The 27,361-nt window shown below is 45.1% G+C and overlaps 1 protein-coding gene across 1 annotated transcript in view; it reads right to left on the bottom strand.

Annotated features, from left to right (window-relative positions):
* Nucleotides 1-26,772, bottom strand: part of PIK3R1 (phosphoinositide-3-kinase regulatory subunit 1) — a 40,141-nt gene extending 13,369 nt beyond the window's left edge. The window contains exons 1-6 of the mRNA XM_069962994.1: nt 26,212-26,772; nt 4,316-4,408; nt 3,645-3,719; nt 2,626-2,757; nt 1,939-2,140; nt 1,759-1,838 (exon numbers count right to left, since the gene is read on the bottom strand). Coding sequence (XP_069819095.1) covers nt 1,759-1,838; nt 1,939-2,140; nt 2,626-2,757; nt 3,645-3,719; nt 4,316-4,408; nt 26,212-26,545 — 916 coding nt within the window. The 5' untranslated portion in view covers nt 26,546-26,772. The remainder of the gene's footprint in view (nt 1-1,758; nt 1,839-1,938; nt 2,141-2,625; nt 2,758-3,644; nt 3,720-4,315; nt 4,409-26,211) is intronic.
* Nucleotides 26,773-27,361: the final 589 nt, after the last annotated feature.

The following is a 27,361-nucleotide window of genomic DNA, read 5'->3' as shown; positions in this document are numbered from 1 at the left end:
TCCGGAGGAGGGGGGGGGGGGGGGGGGGTTCGATCTGGCCGGGGAGGAGGTGGCTGAGGGCAGACTCAGTCACTGACTGGCTGAGCGGTCTTGAAACGTCACGTCTCAAGCCCGCGTCAGCGACCAGAAAGCGGGGACCGGAGCGTCACGATATGGGACCCGCAGCTGGAACCTGGAAGGTGAGTGGACGTCGCTGCCCTCAGCCACCTACTCCCCGGCCAGATCGAAAAAAAGCCCCCCCCCCCCCCCGCAGTACCCCTTTAAGTGTAAATCCTTCCAAATACATATGCACCCATCCTGCCATGTAGAAAGAGAGCTTCCTCTAGGGCCCAGTGGGCCGCCATACGTGCAATATCCCACGCTTAAAGCGGGCAAGCCCAGTGACGTGGAAGTGCATAGGATGTAACCAGACGCACGTGAGCAGATGTCTGCTGAGCAATGAGCCTGTAATTATTGGAGGAAAAAGTAGAATTAGCCTGGAAGGCTGCCAATTCTCACCATGTTCTGACCCGCACACGACTCTGTACGCAGGGTTGACACGTACCTTGCTGAGCCACGTGCATAACTGCATGGGCTGCACCATAAACTGGAGAAGTGTTTAACATATTCCACCAATAATCGAACAGTGGCTACGTGTGAACCCAGCTGTAAACGTTTGCACGCAGAAAAAAAAGTTTTTTTTTTTGCACACTGATAGGACGCAACTGTAACTCAGACTTAAAGGGGTTGTCCAAGATTAGAAATAGACTTTCTTGATAAACAGCACCCCACCAGTCCTCAGGCCGCGTTTGGTATTACAATTCAGCTCCATTAACTTCCATGGAATTGAGCTGCAAAACCCACACCAAAACTAAGGAAAGGAGGGCTGCCGTTTGGATAAACCCTTTTAAAGCTTTTTAAAAGGGGCTGTCCAAGTACACTGGTTTGCATGAAATCGCTCAAGTATCATACACAGGTGCTATTCTACTTAAACGTGGCTGCTTTCTTCCATAGACAGCGCCATTCTTGTCCTTTGGATGCGATTTAGCCACTCAGTTCCATTGTAGTGGAGCTGAATTGTAATATCGCACACAACCTGAGGACAAGGGTGGCGCTGTTTTTGCAAGAAAGTAGCTGCACTAATCCTGGATAGCAGCGTCTGTCCACAATAAGAGCAAAAAAAAAATGCAAAACAGCTCTATTCACTTCAATGAAAAAAAAAGGTGCAATACCACACACAAAACATGAGGACAAAAGTTTTTATAATCCTGGGTAACTTCCATTAATGCACAATACTGCACCCATCCACCCAGCAGTAGATCAGCCTAGAAAACCCCTTTAAGAGACGACCCTTCCATATAAATTTTTTTGCAACAAGTTACAACCAAATCACCTATACATAGGTATAACCAGCATCTAGCTATACTAAAGTCATCTGACAGCAGATTTTCTCCAGAACACATGTAACCCTTAAACACACATTGGCACCTGATCACATTAGTCTGAAAGGTCATGGTAAGTAACAAAGTCAATAAAAAGTAATAACCACATAAAGTCTTTCAGCAAAAGAAGCTGCAGCGGCGGCGCAGCTTACATGTTGTGTACACAGATGTACATCACTATCTATCTCACAACCAGCAGGACCCGCATCGTGCAGCTGCTGGCCCTCTGGCAGTCACAATTTTTTTTTTCCTTAAGAATTTAAAGTTAAAAAAAAAACAAAAAACCCAAAGGCAGATTTCAATGCAATAAACGTAGATAGTGAAAGAATGGCAGTACCTGGCGCGGCTTGCTGCTCATTCCATTGGCTGGCGATAAGAACTTCCAGGATCTGAGTGCTGTATTCTGGACTGTCCGTGCTGCAAAATGCAGAAAAGAGGAAAATATAAAAAAAAAAATCAGGACTGCTGTACAAACTAATATAGCATCAAGTCACGTATGCTGAGTCTCGCCGCCTACCTTCCCAGCTGGTTCCTGAAGAGAAGGGGGCTGAAGATTTCTGCCAGTAGCTTTGCACTTAGCAAGTTCTTGCTGGAACTTTGACAAAGTTGATAAAAGTGCTTGAGCGTGTACTGCAGAGTGAGCCAGTATTGTTGGGGCACATTAGCAGACTGGATGATCTTCCTCAGCAGCTGAGCGTAGTCATCGGAGGTCAGGGATTCTGCAAGGATATAGAAAGGCTCAGTCCAAAGTCACAGAAGATCCTGAAGATGTTGAACTGAAACTGTGACTATAGACCACACTAACTTAGGAGGAGCCACAAGTCACCGACCATTGGCTGAGGAGCAGCACCTCCAGGTATTGTGTGAAGGTTATCAGCTCAGCATCCGGTTCTGCAGCATGTGACCGAATGTTAGGATCTGGGGGGGTATGATACCAAGATGCCCTCTACATTCGTTCTGCGTGGACTTTGTGAATAGATAAGCATTGCACAGCCAGCAGCAGCAGGTGCTGAATCCTGCAGACCTGGAACACCGAGTCCTCCCCAAACACAACGCCATTCGCCAGCGCTGATAAAAAGGTTAACAATTACCTCTCTCCGCACACAGATACAGAGACCTTCGTGTTGTTAAACATTACACACGGCAGCTTCCTCTCCAAAGGGTAACATTGAAAATGCAAAATATATATTATATGACGCCTCACCTCTTACAGCAGAGACCATTTCATTGTAGGTGGTGGCTGGAATGACGGGGTTAGGGAGATCCAACAGGTATCTCTTCACAGCATCGCTCAGGGTCGCCAAGTCAAAATGTTCATATTCACCTGATGCAGTCTCTATATAAAAAAAAAAAAAAGTTTGCAAAGTGAAGCATAGGAAGATGCAATAAGCCAAGCGACAAGGTTATTGAAGCCGATTTTAACAAGTCTATGTTTTGCCGGTAAATATTTAGTGTAAACACATGCGCGGCCTTCTAAGGGCAAGGAAGGCTCCAGGCAAGGCAAAAAAAAAAAAAAAAAAGATCTAAAGTCTACAGAAATGGGAGGAGGATAAAAAACCAAAAAGATGAAAATAAACAATGAGCTTCAGATTTCTTTTCTTACGAGAAACGCAGGGGAATTCAGACAAAGGAAATAGATGAAGAAAATGTAGAGTGTTTGTAGAACACTCATAGTGTTGGAAATTTCTACCGAAATCCAGAAAGATCACAGGAAAGAATAAAAAAAAAAAAAAAAAAAGCAGACTATGCTCATCTCTCACGCCTGTCAGGAAGCATCAGGCATGATGTAAAACTGGATTGTGTGGATTTTGGCGCCACCTACTGGCAAAAAAATTGAACAGTTCAAAAATGTACTGTCACTTCAAAAACTTCTGTCATGTCAGAGACATGTAATAATTCTTAACTGTTCAGGCTCCAGGTGCAGAGGCCCTCAATTGCTGGAATAAGTAGTGCTTCTCTCCCCATGGTGCTGTTTACTACATTGGGCTCCATAAACTTTCTATAGAATCCATCTCCTGCTGCGAGACATGGGCCAAAGGCTATTCTCCCAGCTCTTTCTAGTGATCATTTGGGGTCTAAACACTGCAATTTATTCTCAGCATGACTGCCTGTGACTTCTAAGGTAAAACTGAAGCTACTGAGCATATATCTACTAGATATATCACCTATTGTATCTAGTATAACTACGCCATCACATATATCATGCATCTTATAGGCACGTACCATAATCGAGGAGCTGACGTAGCTCGGCCACACTGACGCCACTCTGGGATCTGTATACCGTGGTGGACTCCAAGCCTGAAGGAGACAACAGGATGAACAAGGTTAGGGACACACAACTATAGAGAAGCAGGTAACTACTAGTTATAGGGATGGCAGCAGGACAGTAGACTGCTTTGCAACTTAAAAGGGCTGGAAGATTACTATTTACACATGGCTGCTCTGTTCCACAAACAGCGCCAGTTGTGCACACAGGTTTTGAAAGGTATCACAGCTCTCCTCCCTTCATTTCAATGAAGCTGGGCTGCATATCCAGGAATAACTTATATACAGGTATGATAGCTGTAGCAAAATTACAAATCCCAGCATGCCTTGGCTGTCAGGGCATGCTGAGAGTTGTAGCTTTGCAACAGAAAGAGCCAGAACTTGGTGATCACTACAATATTCTGCAATCCATGTCTCTCCAGCTGTTGCAAAACTTCAACTCTCATCAAGCCTTTGGGTGTTGGGTCATGATGAGAGTTGTAGTTTTGCAACAGCTTGCTCTGCAATAGATTGGGAAACACTGCTATAAACCATGATGACAATGCTCAATGTTATCACAGCATGCTGGGAGTTGTAGTTTGTGTACTGTCATGCTGCTAAGTGACAGATGAAGATGGAGCAGTCTGTACCTTTTCTTTCTATGGTCTCTAACAGCTTGACAAGGACTGGTGGAGCCGTCTCTGGTGGTGCGAACTGTTCAGCCAAATCAGGAAGCATGAAAGCTACAGGAGAAAAAAAAAACAAAAGCCATTAGTTCTTGACTTCTTAGAAACCAGAGAGTTAAAGTGTAAACTGTAAGCAAACACTTTTATATTTGACAAGTCTGAGCAAATGTTATGCAAGTCGGATCTGGCTAGGGTAGAGAGGAGGCCGTGTCATGTGTTAAGCCTGCTGCAATGGGTTATGGCTACAGCTAAAGTAAATGAGACAATCCAGCCTATAAAGAGAGGAGTGTGCAGTGTGCGCGCCTACAGCTAGGGGGAGCCAGAGACAAAACTTAACTTCACATTGCTTCAAAATGCAGCTGTGTATAGTAACCAGAATTGAAAAAAAGAAGTGCCACAAGTCCTCAAAGAAAGGTGACCATTTGTACATTTCAAAAAGTTAAAAATGAATAAAAAAGAAATTTCTTCGACTCAAATGTCAAACTCTTTCATTACACAGTTAGTACAACTACAACAATCAGTTAAAAAAATAAAATAAATTGGAAAAGATGTCTACAAGACGCCTATGGCAGCTGGCACAGACATCTGCTTTCTTTTAACCCCCTCATTCATTCCAGAAGCAGGGCACTGGGGCAGCCATTTTTAAAAAGAAAAAAAAAAAAAAAACCTTCAAATGTTCCAATCACATCCGACTTCTGCAGCGAACAGCAAAATCTGCTTATTTTAGAAGCGCTCACTAGCTCTGGATCCAACTAAAACATAATGGGAACAGGAAAAGCTCATACACTGCAGGCTTTTAGCCTGAAAAGGTACATTATGAGCGAGGCACAGCTGTGGCAACAAGGGCAGGGGGTGCGAAAAGTACAGGATTACTTTTCAAGTATTGCTAAACCCTTCAAGGTGCCGGGTCCTGCCTGCATTGCGGCTCTGCAGAATTTCCTTAAAGGCCACCATTATGGGACTTTAAGGGAGGAAACCAGTTTGTATTTATCCGGTCAGGAATGTAAATAAGAGGATCAGTGTGCGCTCTCTCTTCTGACCCAAAGGCTTTCAAACTTCCCCCCCCCCCTGCACTGTATAAAACAAGTGAAATTTACAATTTTAAAGTAAAAAAAAAAATCTGTGTATGTATAATATATATATATATATATATATATATATATATATATATATATATATATATATATATATATATATAAAAAACACAAAAGTAGGTCTCTAACCAAACACGTCCCATGACAGATGATGAAATATTTCTTTGCTTTCTTTGTGCTACAACCAGTCGGATAACTTAGACATCCAAATAAAACAAAACCAAAGAGCTATAACAAAAAAAAAAAGTGCCAGCGTTGTACTGACAGACGAAAGAACAATTAATCCTCCGCTTACTGGAATTAAACAATAACCCCGCTTAATCCCGTGCAATTTACAGGCAGGTAGCTACCTCCGACCAGATTGCAACCACTTAATCTTTTCTGTTCTTGCAGGGCGGCTAGACTTGCATATTCAGCAGCACAGCAGAGGAGGGCAGAGTGTGCGCGCCCTCACCTCTGCTACATTCACTCCTAGAGAGGAGGAGGAGGGCAGAGACAGATACTGTAGACTGGGGCACATGATGGATTGGAAATTCCACCCGGTAGATATTTCATGAATTTCCAGGAGATGGCAGAATGAGAAGTCTCTAGTTTTGCTTTGATGTCCACTATGAAAAATCCAGGCTTTGTGGTCCCTCATGCTTTACATACCCATCCCTCCCTAAGTGGAATGTGGAGACTAGAAGATTGCTTGTCCTTCAGATATCAATAACTAGCAGAAAACCTAAAACCACAATAGATTGCATTTAACTCCCAACACATTATATGAACTATCAAGTTGAGGAGGGGAAAAAAAAAAAAGAACGCTGATTCAGCAGAACCCCAAACCCCCCCCTCTTCTCCTCCCAGATCAGCATAGTGGGCATCTGTTCTATTACATGAATATGGTGGAAGGAGGAATGTGAGAACTCCCTCTACCTCCTGCTCTGAGCTTAAAAATGCAAATGCTGGACTGTGCGGCCGGAGTGTGAATGGCATCTTTTCATTTTCGGAAGAGGGAGACAGGAAATGATAAATCGATGAATTGTAGGCGGGTTAGGGCTGAATAAGGCTTAGGAAATAGAAGGGGGGGGGGGTGTAAATGCATAAAGAATAGGTCCAAGGGAGAGGAAGTCGGCAGCACTTGTAGCCCACACTCACTGGTCACCCAGTATAGAAGGCAAGTGACAGGGGTCTACAACTCGCAGCACACAAAGTCTCTACCTGCCACCAGGATTTTGGCTTGCTTGCAGCTGTGCAGGACGGCCTGTAGTTTCGGAGCCCCGAAGCCCCCTTTCAGAAACTTGGCGACCTTGTTGATGCCTTTGCTACAGTCCTCTATAAGTTTCTCGCGGAGAGCAATCATCTTCCCTCAGCCGGATCTGTCCTCCTTAAGTTCTGATCAGTGCCCGAAGCTCCTCGCTCCGAGTGTGGACGAGAGTGTGAGTGCTCGGGATCTCCAGCAGGTAGTACAAGCCGCCTGTCAATGACATGTCACCCACGCAGCATTTTCCACTAAGTCTATTTTTACTTGCATGGAGCAGCTAGCAAATCAGTTGGCTCCATAGATCAAGATGCCCTCCAATCCCCCTGGCTCTTGTCTCCTGGTAACAGAGACAGGCCCGAACAGAGACGCTGGAGCCGACAGCATACCTTACATTGAGCTGCTCTGCCAACATAGCTACGCAGTGCAAGATGAAACCGGCTCACAGCTGCACCTTTTGGAGAGGTCCTCAGCAGAGGGAGAGATTATAAAGCCAATACCTGGCACGGCCGAGTGGAAACATAAAGCGTCTATATTTGTTCCAGACAAACGTACCTGAGCCCAATCTTTTCTTCTGTCTGCTGGGTGAAGAAAGGAGATTTCCAACACCGAGGGTCTCTCCACTGACCGATGTGTAGAAATAGACAGGACCCTACGTTCCTGGTAGGAATTCATAGCCAAGGACTTCCAAACACTTATTCGGAAAGTATTACTGTTCCCCTCCTTAGATGAAGTCCTTAGGTCTGCCAATTTGTTCCTAGAAAGTACTAGATTCTTGTCTTCCTTGTTGCTTATATAGCGTCAACATATTCCATAGTGCAGTACACAATTGGAACCGCTTCTAATAGATTTCACATTCTAGTATCTTAGACACATAGACTGGACACCCACATCAGATAGGTGCCCAATGAACGCTGACGTGTATAGGGCCTCCCCAATGGTGGATGTCCGGAAGGAGAAGGATCGGGCATGCTGGATTTCTAGCATTGGCCTTCTCATAACACGTGTATGCCCAACTGAGCCAAAGTCCATGTGTATGATGGAGACAGTATCAGGGGTGCCAAGGGGCCAATGGCAGAACTGACGCTGGAACCCATCCAAACTGATCTGTTTTGCCCATTTGAGACCTATGTTCTCCATAGGAGCCTATAGATTTAGGCAACCTTGTGCAATGTTTGCACTATATTAGGGCCACGCGCTGACTTCGGCCTTACAGAGCAGTGCAGGTGAACGGTCTGCGAGGTGTCGTACATCATGTCCCGACAGTTCATGCCTCAGTAGACGGCTGAATTATGACCTGTCATCTATGTTTTATCTGCTATAGAATATACTTCTTAGAAATAGGAGCTATAAATAAGAGAACAGATGGCTTTTGTTGGCTCCAGTCAAAGCAGAGAGACACTTGCTGGAAGGGAGCCCCAAGGAATTAAAGCTGGATTGAGCTCTGCTGCCCCCTACATGTCTGTTCTGCATTAAGCAGCTTGCGGCTTTTCCACTGAAATGCTGTATAATACAAATTGGAGCGAGGAGGGGGGGGGGGGGGGGGGGGGGGGGTTAGATGCACGCGGTCCCACTGCCAGATTGTCTTTTTTCTAGGTAGGATCGCTGCACTTAAAGCCCCTCAGCACTGCTACACGGCTCATCCATTTATCAGAACAGCACATGTAAAGTGACATCACGCCTGAGAAGTTTCCCACCGTGTAGCCTCTACTGAAGGACATCTCGATGACCGTATGGAGTCTGCGATAATGTCAGCCGCACAGCGAGATATCAGATGTGTCAACAGCCAGTGTATGGGAACCGACATGACTAAGGCTTCGTTCACATCATGCTTTGTTTATATACACCAAGTATGCCTGTTATGTAACTGTGTCCATAGTCTTCCATTGCCATAGAGGCCTTCAGAGAGTTGGTATACATCTGTATATTATTAAAAAAAAAAAAAAAAGGAAACGCAAGGAATAGCAAATTGGACCATCACATAAGGAGACGAGCCTTACCCAATAGTCATGCCATTATGCCTGGGCACCATCTACAGACGTATACAACACAACCCATAATACGGCCATGCGCATAAGGCCTATGTTTTATATGTTTTACCACATCACACCATGGCTAGCATATGCCATCACCTCATGACTACGAGGGTATTTTTATATATATTATATATATATATATATATATATATATATATATATATATATATATATATATATACATATATACATATATATACACACACACACACACACACACACACACACATATATTCATTCCATAGTACATATCAATTCCCCAACCCGTTACTAGCTCCCAGGCAGTGACCTTAGCAGCTAAAACCCATCTGCAGTATGTGCATGGAATGGGAATATAGTGGTATACTGGTGGTATAGCTGTCCCATGCTAGCGGGCCTCACGTTACATTCTATGGAAACCTTTGCGGATCTTTCTTTACCTGCTAATGATCTGGAGGGCGGCCTATAGGCGATGACAGGAGATCTGTTCTCTGAAATGCCAACGCTGCAACACAGTACGGCAGTCATGACCGGGGGATAAGAGAAGGTGACCTGAGCGCAGGGCAGAAAGTCTAACAAATATTACTGGCCGGCTGACAAAGACGGACGGGTCAGATCAGGCCTGCTCTCAATGTATTTTTATATTCTGCGTCACCCTATGAATTCTCAGTTTTTCCATAGTGTATTGAAAATACTGTATTCAACTTGCAATTTTTCACCCCAACCCAAAGTGATATTGGGATCTCCATGGATTTCAGGTTAGAAGTAGTTGTAGCTAGCTAGGTAGCTGTAATCTACCAACCCAAGTAGAAGATGGACTATCTTAGTGTAGAGGCTATTCTATTAGATAATTTTTTTTACTGTACACATTCTAAAGTTTTGAAAAGAGGTTGTTATTTGCAGTGTTCAATTCCTCCGCAGTGCAAATGAGGTACTACAGGATGCAAATCATAACTAAGGGGCACACTGGGTGCTACAGAGTGAGTGATGCTCTATAGCTACTATTTTGGTTACCACCATCATAATCGCAGATAATGCCTAAAATTATTTTCACCGTGAAGCCCATTGAATAAGAACATCTTTGAAATGCCTTATTGTAACATATGGGGGGAGATTTATCAAATATGGTGTAAAGTGAAACTGACTCAGTTGCCCCTAGCAGATTCAGATTCCACTTTTCATTCCCCAAAAAGTTATACAAATCACCAATATACACATATTACGGGAAATGCTTATAAAGTGCTTTTTTCCCTGCACTTACTATTGCATTGAGGCTTCACTTCCTGAATAACATGGCGGTGTCACAACCCGACTCCAAGAGCTGTGCGGGTTGTGGCTGCTGGGGAGGTTGATGGCAGAGGGATGCTCAGTGTCCCTCCAGTGCCTTGTGGCCCTCAGTGTCCTGCTGCCATCATCCTCTCCAGCAGCCACAGCCCGCACAGCTCTGGGAGTCGGGTTGTGACACCGCCATGTTATCCAGGAAGTGAAGCCTCAATGCAATAGTAAGTGCAGGGAAAAAAGCACTTTATGTGCATTTCCCATAATAAGTGTATATTAGGGATTTGAATAACTTTTGGGAGGCAAATACAAATTTTTGCCGGAATTCTTCTTTAAGTCTGACAATGAGATTACAAACGCCCGAGACAGAGCAAGATGCTGCCTTTCAATGTCATTTAAGCACAGCACACGCTGTTATGTTCCATCTTTGTCTGTCCGTGCAAGATAAGGATGACAAGACCCAGTGTATCTGGAGTGCACAGCCACGGGAAAACAACAATACACGTGCTTTCCAGTAACGTACGCCGCATGACACAGTGGGCCGGGTGGGGGATTTACGAACCTGCTGTTGTAAAAACAGTGGGGTGCTTCTAAATTTCACTCTCAACTATGCAAAGTATTGGACTGCAGACTTTAGAGGAGGTGAAGTCATGGCGGCCATTAAGGCCTTGGTGACTGCCTTAATTTCCACCATCGCTGGATCTGGAAATAAACTCGGTACATACTTTACTACTGAAGCGCTATCATCTCAAGCCCAGAACAACAAATTGAAACCAGATCAGACTCTTGCTTTTCATTGCAAGTTTTTTTTTTTTTTTTTTTTAAGTGGACCCCCATCCCCTGGTAGGAGGCAGAATATTGCCCCCTGTCTCTGTATTTTCTCTGGCATTTGGTCAATATTGTAATCTCGCCAACAGACATGCTCTGATTTCTTTTTTTTTTTTCTAAAAAAAAAAATAAAATAAAAAAAATTCCGACTTGCCAACTTAAACAGCAGTCTCCTCAGGCGATCAAATAATGAAAGGCACATGTACTCGCTTGCACGAATCTGACAGATGAGAACTTCTTAAACTTAGCTAAACTATTGCACAATCCCCGCTCTGGAGGGAGGAGGAGGAGGAGGAGGAGATCGGGAACATTCCCCCGCCATTGTACATACTAAAAGTAGCATCGATATGCAAAGGGGGAAAACTGAGGAAAGAAAAAGGCACTTTATTGCAGGAATACCAGACTGTCCTCTTGCCTCCGCGCTGAGTGATTTGCTAAACCCTTTCCATGGAGGTTAATCCTATAGGCTTAACGTTTTATGTGAGACAGTTGCTAAACTGGATAAGAGCCGTATACACCCCCTTCTGCTGTTCTGGTATTGCCATCTATATGAACCCAGGATCACATATCCAGGTCTGGTTTTACTGGTCAGGCCCTATCACATAACCCAAACACCAGTTTATGCTGAATAAAGCAGAAATCGTGTAAGTTCTGCTAAATACCGATTACAGGGAGCACAAACAATGGGCCCCATTTATCAAGAACTGTCTAGTACTGGGGTGTCAAACTCGTGCAGCCCTCCAGCTATTGCAAAACTACAATTCCCATCATGCCTGGACAGCTAAAGCTTTGGCTGTCCAGGCATGATGAGAACTGTAGTTTTGCAACAGCTGGAGAACAGCAAGTTTGACACCGATGATCTAATACAGCTTACAATTGTCTAACGTGTTCAGAACACAACAGATCACTAGGACGAGTAGGGAGAAGCGTGCAGCTAAGTGCTTCTATCCTTACAGTTCCTCAGACCTACACTAGGGGTCCGTCTCCATTACTTGCACAGAGCTTGGAAGAGAACATGCTTAGCCTGCACGTATTCTGGCTCATTCTAGTGAACGACCAGGGTCTAATCGAAAACTTAATTTTTTTTAAGTGCCTATATAAAAAGGTTACCAAGGATAAGAGGGGGGAAAAAAAAAAAGAAAGAGCTAATTTCTTGCAAAAACGGCACCACCTCTGTCCTTAGAATTATTTGTGGTATTACAATTCAGCTCCATTCACTTACATGGAACTGACCTGCAATATCACACCTAAACTTAGGACAAGGTTGCTCAACCTGTGGCTCTCCAGCTGTTGCAGGAGAGGTGGGCATGCTGGGAGCTGTAGTTTTGCAATGGGTAGAGTGCTGCATTAGATAACTATCCCATCATGCTTAAGTTGGTAGTTTCAGCCAAATGTTAACCTAAAACACATGGTAAGTTTCAAGAGATTCGGCAGCACTCGGAAAACAAGTCTGCAAAAACCGCATCCTGGTCCAGTGGATTATCTAACCCTGTCCGAGCCCCTTTAAGAGTTGTAATTTCCCAATGGCTGATGCACAGCGAGCTGCTGACCACGGGTGAGAAGTAGGCCGGGTCTATTACTGCCAACTATGATTAACACAGCACCAAGAAAACTACAGAAAACCACTTCCTTTCTTTCACAAAAATAGAATGCAGACTGTTTTTACTCTCGCACTTGGTTCACACCGATGCACAAATGGATGTACTTTTCACGTAGCCGTCGGCCATCCGTGCATGGCTTACACCTGACTTGGCTGAGAATCCGTATACTTTAATTGGGGAGAGGGGAAATCCCAGTGGATTTCATCCCAGCTACATTGACACTAATGGAATCCACTGTGATAACACATCTGCAACAGACTAAGCTGCAAATCCACGCTCATACTGGGGAGATTGGCCACCATCACATCCACTTGCCTGTTAACGTAATACGCCATGGATTTTACCTGTGCAATCCCACATCCTGTCATGTATGCGTATGGCCCAACTAGGTCATGTAATCTAATGATACCAGTAGACGATCCGGAATCCTGCAGGTCTCTCCTCTCCAGGACTGCGGACGTCACCATGTACAGGACTCTGAATTTTCCATGGGAAATTTTACAACCTTCTGTAGACATGAATGGAGAGACCAGGATAGGCTCCAGGAAATTAAAGGGAAATGTTGTGATCATACAGAAGGGGGGGGGGAATGGTTGTTTTAAAGCGGAGGGCATCATAATCAGATGATGGATCATGTTTGTATACTGTTGTCATCATAAGACGCAAGGCAAAAGAAATGTCACCATTGTCACCAGTGGGGGGTTGGTTCTGCAGCAGCACACAAAAGGACAGACATGCTGTACTTGCAGACGTTCACACATTGGCACTGGCGTCATGTAAGTGTTACAAGGTGCATGTCGCATTTTACTCGTGAAGCTTCTGGTGTGGCTGACCACAATGTACTGGCTGGTGATGTCAACACAGCTCAGACTTTACAGAAGCAAACACAAGGGTACAAAAGGGAAAAAGTACTGTACAAAGAACAAACTGATCAAATCTGGAGAACAGCAGAACAAAAAATTCACTGATGTTCCAGGGGAAACACAAGCAGCTGGGGTCCACCAGTCACAATACTAGACTAGACAGGAGGGGCACTACTTTAAATCCAGTTATCCAGCAGAGGGCAGCATTTTGTAACCTGCGCCATAAAAAAAAAAAAAATTGACATGAACTTGTGTCTAGGAATCTCAGATATCTCAGGTATGTAACCATGCTGCATCACCTTACTGCTTGTAACCAATGCGGTCAGCTCTCCAGATCTGCTGGTAGCACCCGTCCATTGTAATAAATCACCCAGGATCCCCCACCTCTGTACAACACCCACTGTCAAATGTGAATAAGGGAAAATGGAGGCCCTATTAGATAGCTCTATGTGTGCCGACACTGGTGATCGACAGGTCTGGGCAGACAATATTAGGGTTCTGATCCCGCTTCCCTATGCGCCATCCCTAGTGGGCTGATCACTAGCAATGAGTGCAAGTGGAGCATGCTTCAGGCTGAAGAAGTTGGATACAGCCCTAGCGATTCCTGGAAAACATACAGGGGGAGATTTATCAAACATGGTGTTAAGTGAAACTGGCTCAGTTGCCCCTAGCAGCCAATCAGATTCCACCTTTCATTCCTCAGACTCTTTGGAAAATTAAAGGTGGAATCTGATTGGTTGCTAGGGGCAACTGAGCCAGTTTCACTTTACACCATGTTTGATAAATCTCCCCCACAGTCTATGGCGGCATCCAATTTCTTCAGCCACCGGTAACCAAATGCAGCCCGCTCGGATTCTAGCATGCTCCACTTGCGCTCATCTCTACCAATCACTCAGTTTTGCACATTCCCATTTGACGTCATGACGTTATATCAGGTCCTGGAGCACGACGGCTACCTCGGATTGTGATTCTCACTTTCGGCTTTTATATGAAACCTGACTCAGTTGGGCAACGAACAATCACAATTCCGGGGACTGCTAAGCCGGTCAGCTGTAACCTGGGGACATGAGTCTTTGGTGGATGGAGGCCAATGGATTCCGGCAGATCACAGCTCAGGTCTGCTAGGGTCATTATATCAGGCCGAGCCAACATGTCCGCCGCGCCAAGTATAAATGGCTGGAGAAGACGGGCTCGAGCCGCAAGTTAAAATCCTGTTTTGAAAGGAAAAGTGGCGTATAATGTGGCCTGTACACGCAGCTATCTGGCACAGGCCTGCACTGTGTGCGTTGGCTCATTGTGACCTTACAAATGGGAGCCGTAAATCAGCTCTCACCATACAGAGGAACTGGGGGCTTTTTTTTTTTTCTTCCTTTCCTCTGTAGCCATCTGGTTTTGGAATGCACCAGTAGTAAAATGTACAAGTCTGCTATGGGGGGAGGGAATGACAGGATAAGCAAATGTATGACACAAATGGTGCTTTCAGTACGCTTCATTGCGCGGCTTGCACTTTTAACCATTTTACAGCACAAAGATCCTCAAGGCGGCCATACACCCTCCATAGCTGTCAGACCAATGTTTGTTAGGTCGACTGCTATTTGATGCGATTCCTCCAAGTATATGCATGCAGCCATTCCATATGATTCCTTCATGTATACGCATGCTCAGTCTTGTTGAGCATGCATCTATTTGATGCGATTTCCTCTCTCTCTAGGTATTCAGTCTATCGGAGCGTGCAGCTATTACAGGTGATCCTTTTAATGGGGAGAGAAGAAAAGGGCAGCCACTTTGAATTAAGAGGACTCTATACACAGTAGACAGTCACCCAGTCTGGTGGTCAATCTTTCTACAATGGTTATGGGGGACTTAACTCTTGTATACATCAAACATGAGTGTTTCATGCCCAGTGACTTTTCAGCTGTAGCAAAACTACAACAACCATCAAGCCCTGAGAGCTGATGGGTGGTGGAGCAGCCACAATTTGGGATACCCTGGCATATAGTTATAATAGGAGTTGTAGTTTTGCAACAGCTAGTTGTACCGCCATACGTCACGCATGTTGGGAGCTGTAGTTTTGCAACAGCTGGAGGTTGCTCCAGGGATTCCTACCTAATGGCTGGATCAGATCCCAGTGCTCAAATCCCCAAGTAGTGATAATGAAATAATACACGAGGCACAAGAAGCCTTCTGCCTCACACCCTTCAAGGGAAAATAACACCGTCAGCTAAAGTGTGACTGATACAAGTGGCAGTATAATGCCGCAGTGAGTACACAATAGGCAGTATTCTTTGACAAGAACAGGCATGCCCAGCTGGACTAGTAAAATACAAGTGACTAGTCCATAAGCTATTCAAGTGTGGAATAGCCAGAGAGAATACACCACTTGCTGGAGACAAGACTAGAAAATCTGGTGTGGTTTCTCTAACAAGAAGAACGAAGAGGAGGGAAAAAAAAAAAAAAAAAAAGTCTTCATTACAAGAGGCGCTGAATTTACATACCCCTGGGGAGAAGAACAGCCAGACAGTGCCAAGTGCTCGGGTCGACTGGAGAGGCGGCATTCTTCACTGCCGCTTAATCTCAAGAAATATGCTAAATTCTGAGATGAAACGGAACAAAGGATAAATGTGTGAAGGTGAAGGGTCCTGACGGGGGGAAAAGGAAGGGGGGGGGGGTCGTTCCCTCTCTGTTCTGGAAGATCACAAGGGTCCACTGAAAACTATGAAATGAGGGATGGCAAGTGGTTACAACAACAGGTGCTCTAAAGGGGTACTCCTGTCTGACCTGTAACTAGTGAGCAGACTTGCCAAACTGCTCTGCTTCGGCAATGTTCTCTGAACCCGAACGATCTGAATTTGACTCCCGGCATCTGAAGAAGTTAGATGTCTTCCAGGACTCCCTAGGGTGGCATCCAACTTCTCCAGATGCCAGGAGTTATATGTAGAGCTCAGGTTTGGAGAATGTTGCCAAATCTGAGCAGTTTGGCATATCTGCTTATCACTAGTACCACCTTTACAAACCTCGAGAGATGAAAGAGACTTCAGGCAAACATTTATTTCCCCTTCCCAGCAAAGAGTCGTAGTCTGCCATGAATTATCCATCAAGCAGCCCTTATCTACCGAATATATAAGGTCAGAATCCCCCTTTAATCTGGCTGTACAGCCTTCCTACCTGTTACGAGGCACTCTGTTTTACCCGATAGGATATTGTTTCTGGTCCCCACCAGTGTATTGAGGATTCACACAACCTGCACGTACAGCTATATTAAGAAAGTGACCCAGCGGGTCACACAGGAGAATAGTGTGAACTAAAAGTGGTGTCCTATTGGGAAAGTGTCCAGGCCATTTAAACTAACCCTGGGAGAGTAAAACTATTTTTGACTGGAGCATCCCTTTAAAAGTAACCCCACCATGTAGCCCTTTCAGTCTCACCCAGCACAATGGAACCCAATCACCCAACAGTGGAAATTTGCATGGGCACCGCAGCCCCTTCTTTTCTCAGGATCAGTCGGGGTCCCAAAGGTTAAAGTGACAACATATTCCAACAATATTCCAACACTCTGAGATGAGCATACCTTGTGAAGCACAGGTCCAGATCTCACTCTAGGTTACGGCATATTAAAAGGTGTTGGGGCTATCCAATGAAAAGATGACACCTGACCATGCACACGATATAACATGAGCCAGGTAGAAATGAGCGAATGTTGACCAGGTTTGGGTTAATTCCATTCGTACTGGTGGCTGAAGAGGTTGCAGCCTTATGGCTGTATCCATGTGTTCCATTGTCTTACGTGGTTGGGCATTCTTGTGACCGGGTGCCATGCAACGCCAGGAGAGCCGCTCTAGTAATGAGAAAGCATTCTCCCAGCGTGTACTAAAGCCGCCATAAATACCCATAATCACTTTAAAGGAAACCTTGTAAAACGCAGTTTTCTCTATATACCTGTAAGAATCATGATCAAAGCAAAGTCTAGAAATAATAGATCCAACTTCAGACGTCAAAACAGCCCAGTCATGATGATAATGAGGAGGCGGCACTGGTGGAACAAAGAAGAAACGCTGTCCTTCAAGGTCTGTCATTTCACTGTGATCAGAACTGGGGGACATGTGAACCTGCTTACCCCAGGCCTTTCCTCCATACGAACACTGTTAGGCATGGGTGTATACGTGCCATACAGTGCATGAAAAACAGCTCGCCCCCAATGTGTATGGTACAGGTATATGAAGACCTCTGTGGTCTTGCTGTCATCCTTTACATCACAGGGGTCAAAATCGAGGCCCTTCAGCTGTTGCAAAACTACAATTACCATCATACCTGGAGAGCTAAAGCTTTGGCTGCCCAGGCATGATGGAAATTGTAGTTTTGCAACAGCTGGAGAACCTAGAGTTTAACATCCCTGCTTTACCTAAGGAATGAATGCTGATCAGATACAGATATCTGGACACATCGCATGACGATCTACATCAGCGCTGTACTGCATCAATTACAGATCTGTGTCAGCACTTTTTTTTTTTTTACACTATATACGAGGCATGTGCATTTCTCAGGGAGCCTCTCCTACCAAGAAGCCTATAATTTTACACGTGCCGTAAAGACTCTGGGCCATTCCCAGGGAGATATGACTCACCTCTTCTTTTCTAAACATGTCCTATAGATTGACACTATGGATCCCAGCCAAGACCAGATCGGCACATGCAATGGATTCCTTGACCACCTGCGCTACTTACTGACATCTGTTATAGTTTTACATGGAGATCAATGTAAAAAAAAAAAAAAAAAAAAAAAAAAGTCACGGCCCCAGAAACTGGGGAGTTACAATTGTGGTCAGTCCTGAAAAAAGTTTTGATAACTTTATATTTTAGTTTATACCCACTAAGAGTGTCCACCATAAAGAACAACCCCACTCCCATGGAACCTAAGCAGCTAGAATCTTAAGGTAATTCTTGAACTTCGCGTTGACCCAGGTGACTTAGAACAATAACCACTTCATTTTTAAAGTAGCACTTTACAGCCAGAAGAACCGGCTACGGTGTGAAATATGTAATGGGTAGAAGGTCAATACTTTCCGCACGTAGTAACCAACTTAAAATTTCTCATGGGATGACACTAGGCTCTTGTCAGGCATGCCGTAGGCATCTCAGGTCAGTGTCTGCTGTATAATAATACACTGAACGGGATCACTTTCACAGAGCGGCCACATTCTGCTCCAAAAAAAGTCACCGGTGTTAAGACTTTGGTCAATATTTTAGTATATATAGAGGCCGGAACGCATGACTGTCATCCCTGGGGCGAGACATCTGGACTCTATGCTTATAATGGATCCATAGAGTTTAGAGCAGTGGATGCTATTTTACTAAACCTAAAAATACATATGGCTGGGAGGACAGTGTGGACACAATAGATTTGTGTTAAAGGGTTATTCCTGAGGGGGAAAAAAATGTTTTCAAATCAACCGGTGTCATATAGTTATACAGATTTGTAAATTACTTACTATTATTTTAAAAAGTACTTATCAGCTGCTGTATGCCCTGCATGAAGTGGTGTATTCTTTCCAATCTGACACCGTGCTCTCTGCTGCCCCCTCTGTCCATGTCAGGAACTGTCCAGAGTAGTAGCAAATCCCTATAGAAAACCTCTCCTGCTCTGGACAGTTCCTGACACAGACAAAGGTGGCAGCAGAGAGCACTGTGTCAGACTGGAAAAAAATACACCACTTCCGGCAGGACATACAGCAGCTGATAAGTACAAGAGATTGAAATCTGAGATTTTTTTTAAACAGAAGGAATCTGTATAAAAGTAGATTTATAAATTTTGTCCTCAGGAGTACCCCTTTAACTGTAAAGCTGGGTTCTTGCACTGCACTTTGGTCATATCACCTTTTCAGCAGTATTTTCCCCCCAAACCCTGGGTATATACAAAAGCAGAGAAAAACTATAATGGAAAGATTTGAACTTTTTTACACCTCAGGTTTCGGTAAAAAGACTGACTTGTGTGTGAACCTAGCCTAAGGGTATGGCCACACAAGTGCAAATTTTGTCCCATCTGGTGACCTGTAGAAATAAATATCAGTCGTCTGTGATGGAGCTGTCGCTTGGCCTTCCAGCTACATAACAAACACAGGCAATATCTGGTAATGATGGTGTCAATGACTTCCTTATTAAAGCAGAAAAAAATATATATATATTAATAATAATAAAAAAAATATATAATTTTTTTTTTTTAACTAAATCATTTTCTGTGCTGAGGCCGCCTCGCATTATTCCCCGGGCCCCCGTCTGTGGCAGGACCGCACCGGCTCAGACTGGCTCTTTCTGGTATCAGATTACAGTGCAGCCTGTAGCTTAAACCTACAACTGTGGAAGCCATTGCAACACAATGCCGGAGATGTGTGCATGCTGGGAATAAAGAGAAGTATTATTCACTCTACAGCCCTGTCTGTACAGCACTGAACACATGAAAACCTGTGCACTAGCCTATAGCAAGCAACATGGCTGCTATTCTGCAAAGGTGATAGAATCCCATTTAACCAAAGTGTTAGAAAATTAAGCAGAAATTTTTTATAGGGCGATATCCGGAAATTTATCAGAAAATTTTGCAGGGCAGCTAGGACTCCCCCTCGAAGTGATCAAGCTCCTCCCACTTCCAATAACATTCTAAGATTAGAGACACAGTCATGACTGTATATTACTGAGGGAAATTCCCACTAAGTCACTGCAAAAAGTGTATGTCTTGTATAAAGGAAATAGAAGCAGTCATTGCAGACTGGGGGTAGCCCAGAGCGGCCACCGATATGGAGGCGGGTGATGCTGCTGACCCATTCACCTAGCATATGGGTGCCAAGCTTACAGGCCGCCACCTGTTGGCATGATGGGAATTGTAGTTTTGCAACAGCTGGAGGGCTGCGACTTTGACACCTGTGATCTAGCAGATCTCTGCATCTGAGGATTGCAGAAGACATCTCACTGGATTCTCCACCATGCTCTAGAATGACATGGAACTGGTGACTGATGCAATGCAAGAAGTCCTGGACCTTCACTGCATATGGAAAAAAAAGTCACTACTCCAAAACTTCAAGAACCACCCAGCTTGTGGGTACCACAAATGTTACCCTCATCACCGTCATATAGCTGAAAAAATCTAAAGGAAGACAACAGCATTGACCCTTTCCTGGCTGGTCAGTTCCAGTACATGACTGTCGCCCCACCTGCTTTTTAAAACTGCATCATGCCATCTATCTGTTATTCCTCCTGGAAAGGTGTGAAGAAACTGACAACTACACCCTGGTTACACCTGCTTGACCGCTTGTCCACATATTTCCAGGAGGTATAACAGAGGGATGGAACAATGCAGAAATTGAAGGGGGGGGGGGGGGGGAACAAAAAACAGGAATTTGCTGTAACAGACATGTCTGGAGAGGTGACTGCTCTTCTCTTAAAGGGGTTATCCAGCGCTACAAAAACATGTCCACTTTCTTCCAGAGACAGCTCCACTCTTGTCTCCAGCTTGGGCAGGGTTTTGCTGCTTGGTTCCATTGAAGTGAATGGAGCTTAATTGCAAATCACACCTGACCTGGAGACAAGAGTCATGTTGTCTCTAAAAGAAAGTGGCCATGTTTTTGTAGCGCTGGATAACCCCTTTGTTAGGTGCATGTTATCCTATCCTATTTGGAGGCCCCTTACAAAATGATGCATAGGTACTGGGTGTTGTAGTTCTGCAACAACTGCAGAGCCACAGGTTAACAAAAACTGATGCACAAAAAAAAAAAAGTTGCGAGAACATGGCCAGGAGGGCCGGGACCCACATCTGCTTCTCCTTACATCTCCTCATCCTAATGAAGAAATGGGACGCTGGTCTTTAATTAACATTTTAATTTTAATAAAATTAGAGGGGGAAAAAACTGAGAAATTGCAACATTCCAGTAACCGGGCCAAAGCCTACAAAACGCACTTTAAGGAACACATGCAAAGGGGGGGGGGGGGGGGGGGGCTGGGCGGTGTGTCAGCTGGCAGCGCCGGGCGCGGGGGACTGCAGGAGTATGCAGCCAAGGAGTACATGATGCAACTGGTGGTGCCCTACTTCTTATTGACTTAAAGGCTCCCATGATCTTCCAAGAAGCAATTCATTAGCCTAACCAAACATCTCCGCAATAAGCCCTGGCTGCATGTGCCAAGTATGATATCATGGTCTGTGGCCAGATTACTGGAGATTAAGTGTCAGAAAGCCAACCTCATCACGCCATGTAGTAGACAGGTGAGGGAGGCCGTTATGGCGAGTCCGTGAAAGGAAGAAATAATTACTAGGAACAACCAATCCATAAGCATGTCCCATTAATGGAGGCTGAAACCATATGGATTATGAGTGAAGCGAGCAATTACACCGCTCATCCCCATTAACGCCTGTAAAGGGCTCCTCTGGGACTCGGCAGGGCAGGTAGGCCGTCTTCGAGGAGGAGATCGCTTTGCGTCGTTGCAGGCAATTTACTTCGGGACACAACATATAAGAATAGGTGTCGGAATGTAATAGCATAGGGAGCTTACAGCCCAAGCACTCTGGGATCACGTCATACATGCCCACATGACTCTGCCATTGAATACCTGTTATATCCACCAAATGTTTGTGCTACAGAGCAATATAGAAATATTCATTAAACCGACGCTGCAAGATGGCAACACATCTGATTTTCAGAACTTTCAGCAACACTACCGTTGCAGGTCATCATGCACACCGCTATACCGAGGCTTCATACAGAACCCCAATATGACATCCATACCAGTCTGTGGACTAGGGATGGGGAACCTTCGGCCCTCCAGCTGTTGCAAAACTACAGTTCCCATCATGCCTGGACAGTTTTGCAACAGCTGAAGGGCCGAAGGTTCCCCATCCTCGCTATGGACCTCTATGTCACCAGAAAGCAAATAGGTGTCACCGTGATCAGCATTCTCCCTTAGCATCAGTCCCTAAAGTGAAGCTATTTAAAGGGCTTTAAAACCATAAATCAGTTCCTCATACTGTGGCTTGCATGCAAAGCAAGGTCATAAATCACAAGTCTAGATCCTCACCTAGGAGGCAGGATAAGGGCTGTAGCCTACTACATTAGGATCTATCAAAGAGCTTGTCTCCAAGACCCAATCGATGCATGATCTAGCCTGCACGTGTATCACATGGTCAGTGTGTAATTCCACATATGCCCTGTAGTGGCCGCTAGCAGCTGCTTTCCACAGATAGAACGGCTGATGCTGAAGTTAGACCCCATGGCATCTGGCTGATCAGCAGACTGGCATCACAAAGGGGCTGTCATAATAAAATCCGGACAGTATTTTGCAAAGCAAAACAAGTGTGCACAGAGCCATAAGCTAAAGCGTCTGCATAAAGCCTGGATCACGCAGAGGCAATAAGTTCCTATACGACACTGCCATATAGTGAATCTACAGGTCAATACATCTAAAAGGAAAATGTCTGAATAATATGGCAGGCTATGGAACATGGCAGGATTTTTCTTCTCTATGAGCCTGTGTGACTCTCTCCGCATGACATCAGACACGCAGAGGTACAGTGTGCACCAGGTATCAGATCAACCACCATGTTATACATAAAGAAGGCTGAAATATTCTTGTAAAGTCCGGGTATGTTCACATTCAAACGTAGTAACCTTATACAGACGTCTCAGGATGCACCAAAGTCAATGACACTACTACTATTACCAGCAAGGGTGGGTTCACATATATCCAATAACTTCATGTAACCAATCAGCTTCAATGTTTTGTTTTTTTTGACCTGGTAAGTTGACAGGTCTGGTATCACACCCCCATCTAAGCCTATGGAGTATTGAGGGAGGCAATGTATCTAGATTTTTGCCTCATTTGATTCTGGATGTGAATGAACCCTTTAAATCCATAACAAAAAAATTCTGTAACATTTAGGGAAAAAAAATGGATACAATGTGAACTTTGCCTTAGACTTGAACATGATCTTGTGTGGCTCTGCAGACCCTTCCCTGTAGGCCAGTAGATGGCACTTGCATCTCAGAAAGCAACTTTGCTGCCTTCATATTCTGGCCACATAGTATAAGAATCAGAAAAAAGTTACAGAATAGATGAATTCTAGTGCAAATGTGTGTGTGTGTGTGTGTGTGTGTATGTGTATATATATATATATATATATATATATATATATATATATATATATATATATATATATATATATATGCTCTAGAATATATAATATATATGTTATTTTTTTTGCACTAGAACTATACTATATATACTGTTGCACAACTTCATTTCCCATCATGCCTGGACAGCCAAATGCAAAGCTTTGGCTGTCCAGGCATGATGGGAGTTGTAGTTTCGCATCAGCTGGAGGGCAGCAGTTTGGAGACCTATGAGATATATATAGATATAGTGATTACACCAGCCAGATGGCTACACTGTCTATTGTATATAGTGAAATGGTGACCTGCCAGGGATTAAACAATTCCATATACCAAATCACAGCAACACTATTAACCCAGCCACAAAACAGCAAATACTACTAGGGCAACACAATAAACAGAACAGAACACAACTACAACGTAACAAAACGGCTGATGGGATGTAAAATGCTCCCGGAAACCAGACGGTTAGAAGGAATTTAAAAATATTTAAAACTTTTGCAAGCAAACATGACAGATACTTCAATGTAAACTGCACTCTATGTAAACAGCGTTCTATGCTTAGCACCAGGCAGAGAGTTGCGTAAGACTGTGCCCCCCTCGTAGGGCCCCCGAGCATGCTATGTGAACACGGCCGACTCATTCCTAAAACAGTGTTCTCCAACTTGTGGCTCTCCAGCTGTTGCAAAACTACAATTCCCAGCATGCCCTGACAGCAGAAGGCTGTCAGGGCATGCTGGGAATTGTAGTTTTGCAACAGCTGGAGAGGTATGGGTTGGGGGATACACACTCATAGGATGTCAGGGCACACTGGGAGCTGCCATAAAGCGAGCCCATGGGCCTGCTGCACTCTCATCCACTACAGAAACAGTTCTTGCCTATTGTCGTCCGCACAAAGCTTTGCAGACCTACATGCCGCACAGGAAAAGAGGAAGAAAAAAAAAAAATCAATAGTCAACGACAGGAACTGGGCTTCTTTGTGCACAAGCTGCACATTCCATGGTCGACTTGGAGTGAAGAATGTCTAGAACAATAAATGGGAGAAGAGGAGGGAAAAGAAAAGCTCAAGCTCAATACTAATGGCTGATAGTGTGATAGGAAAGAATACATACATTATAAGAGGAGCTGGGGCCTAACGGGGGGGTCAAGGGTCAAGTCTTTTAGCAATGTTCTCAGCTTCTGTAACAAGAGATGCGACTACCGAGATAGTCACACTTGTGCAAGCGATACAGGAACATTCCGCTATGTTTGTAAACAAGGTTGCTAAATAGGTAATATATATTGTATAAACCTCAGTGAGGGGGGACTACAGGTAAAAGCATGCATTACAAAAGTGACAGGTAGGAATTGACTCTCCAGCTGTTGCAAAACTACAACTCCCAGCATGCCCTGACAGCTAAAGCTGTCAGGGCATGCTGGGAATTGTAGTTTAGCAACAGCTAGTGGTCACAGGTTGAGGGGATACCTGCCTATAATTTACTGATATAATAATAAACTCGAAGCATGCTGGGAAGTGTAGTTCAACTGCTGTACACCAACTTATACATTACACGCGCCTGTCACCGCATAAAGAGACAAACTGGCAATGCATGCTGGGAGATTCAGACCTATATACCCTACTGATCCCATATACAGTATACCAGCACATGTCCCTCCATACAGAACAATTTATCAGGACATGCTGGGAGTTGTAGTTCGGCAGCAGCTATACACCCTACTGATCCTATACAGTATTCCAGCAGATGTCATTCTATACAGGACAAGCTGTCAGGGCATGCTGGGAGTTTTAGTTCGGCAGCAGCTATATACCCTACTGATCCTATACAGTATTCCAGCAGATGTCATTCTATACAGGACAATCTGTCAGGGCATGCTGGGAGTTGCAGACCTATATACCCTACTGATCTTATAAAGTATTCCAGCACATCACTCCATACAGAACAATTAGGACATGCTGGGAGTTGTAGTTCGGCAGCAGCTATACACCCTACTGATCCTATACAGTATTACAGCAGATGTCATTCTATACAAAAAAATCTGCCAGGGCATGCTGGGAGTTGCAGTTCTGCAACAGCCAGAGAACGCAGACCTATATACCCTACTGACACAATATACAGTATTCCAGCACATCACTCCATACAGAACAATCAGGACATGCTGAGAGTTGTAGTTCTGCAACAGCCACAGAATGCAGACCTATATACCATACTAATCCTATACAGTATTCTAGCCCACATCACTCCATACAGGACAATCTGTAGGTGCATGCTGGGAGTTGTAGTTGTGCAGCAGCTGAAGAATACAGACCTATATAGCCTACTGATCCTATACAGTATTCCAGCACATGTCACTCCATACAGGACAATCTGCAGGGCATGCTGGGAGTTGTAGTTGTGCAGCAGCTGAAGAATACAGACCTATATAGCCTACTGATCCTATACAGTATTCCAGCACATGTCACTCCATACAGGACAATCTGCAGGGCATGCTGGGAGTTGTAGTCATGCACTGATCCCATACAGTACCCATGCACCGCTCTCCATACACAGAAAGTTTAGCAGACCCCCCATAAGAGTCGATCACTATCTACACCTCGGTGCATCTATAGCTAGTTTTAAGCCAGGTTCACACTGTGCAGTTTTTTCCTTACTTAAATCTTAATTTACACCCTCAAAAAAAACAAGTCATCGAATCTGCACAGAGTGAACAAGCCCCATGACCAGTGTGCGGTTTAGAACAAGTTTTACAGAAGTTTGCGAAGAAACCGCAGGCATCACACACACACAGTTCTCACCCTGCGCTTCTGCCCCCGCCTCTCCTCGGGAAGCCCCAGGGGCCACGGGTAAGGGTCTGGGCGGTCGCGGTTTAGGAGTCGGGGGGCTGATCTTCTTCCGTCCGATATACTCCACGTAGGTGCCGGGGAAGTCGCCCCGCTCGCCCGTGTTCTCGTTGTAGCCGTTCAGCCAGCCGATGTGCTCGGGTCTGGCCTCGTTCCCCTCCCCGCAGCCCAGCGCCAGCAGGGAGCCCCGGTTGACAGTGAGGATATCCCCCACCCGCAGCTCCAGGTCTTCTTCCCTCTCCTTTTTGTACGGGAACAGGGCCCGGTACTGGTATCCCTCCGCGCTCATGCTGCCGCCGCTGCGGATACTGCTGCAAGCCACAAGCGGAGTCCGTTCCGTGCAATGAGGAGCCGGCTCGGCGCTCACACAGCCAAGGTGCCCGGGGACTGCCTGGAGTCGGAAGCGCCGGAACTTGCTCTCATTTCTCTGTCTCTTCCTCCTCCTCAGACCCTCCGCTCCGTCTTCCTTCCTTCCTCGACGCCGCCGCACACTCACACAGGAGCCGCTCACAGTACTGGGCGAGGGAGACGCTGGCAGCTGCGGTGGGCGGGGCGTGCAGATGCGCTACGGGTAGCCACTGCGCAGGCGCACAACTTCCTGCCCTTTACACATCTGTCATTCAGTAGATCTAGAGCCGCGACCTGATTGGCTGCTGTGAAGCTTACGTCACCACTAAGGAGGGGCCACAGGAGCCATTTTTTAAATGGGCAGCAGGCTTGTTGCCATGTGCGTGTGAATTTATAAGGGAAGATTTCGGTCGGCGCAGCGTGGACGAGCCCTGCATGATGAAAGTTTGCGTTTTCTTTGCCCCCTCCTCCATATTGCAAATGGTGACGCCGTGCACTGAATATGAACAGGGATATTGGTAATAAAGAGGTTTGGGGGGTTATGTAAGAAAGCTGCGGGTCGGCCAGAGGTGAGGCTGCTGTCACTGATCATGGGTGGAGTGGGGGAGTGTTCTCTCCGTGGACTCCATGCAGCTGCTCCCTCTGCAGTGGACACAACGTTCTGAAGACTCAACCGTTTGGATTTTAAAAGTATCCAATTCTTGTTACATTGTTTCAAATAATAACGGTCACTGGGAAGAGGGAGAAGAGCTGCAGA

The sequence above is a fragment of the Dendropsophus ebraccatus genome, chromosome 3 (genome assembly GCF_027789765.1).
Source record: "Dendropsophus ebraccatus isolate aDenEbr1 chromosome 3, aDenEbr1.pat, whole genome shotgun sequence".
Lineage (NCBI taxonomy): Eukaryota > Metazoa > Chordata > Amphibia > Anura > Hylidae > Dendropsophus > Dendropsophus ebraccatus.
This window is presented reverse-complemented; position numbering and strand designations above follow the sequence as displayed.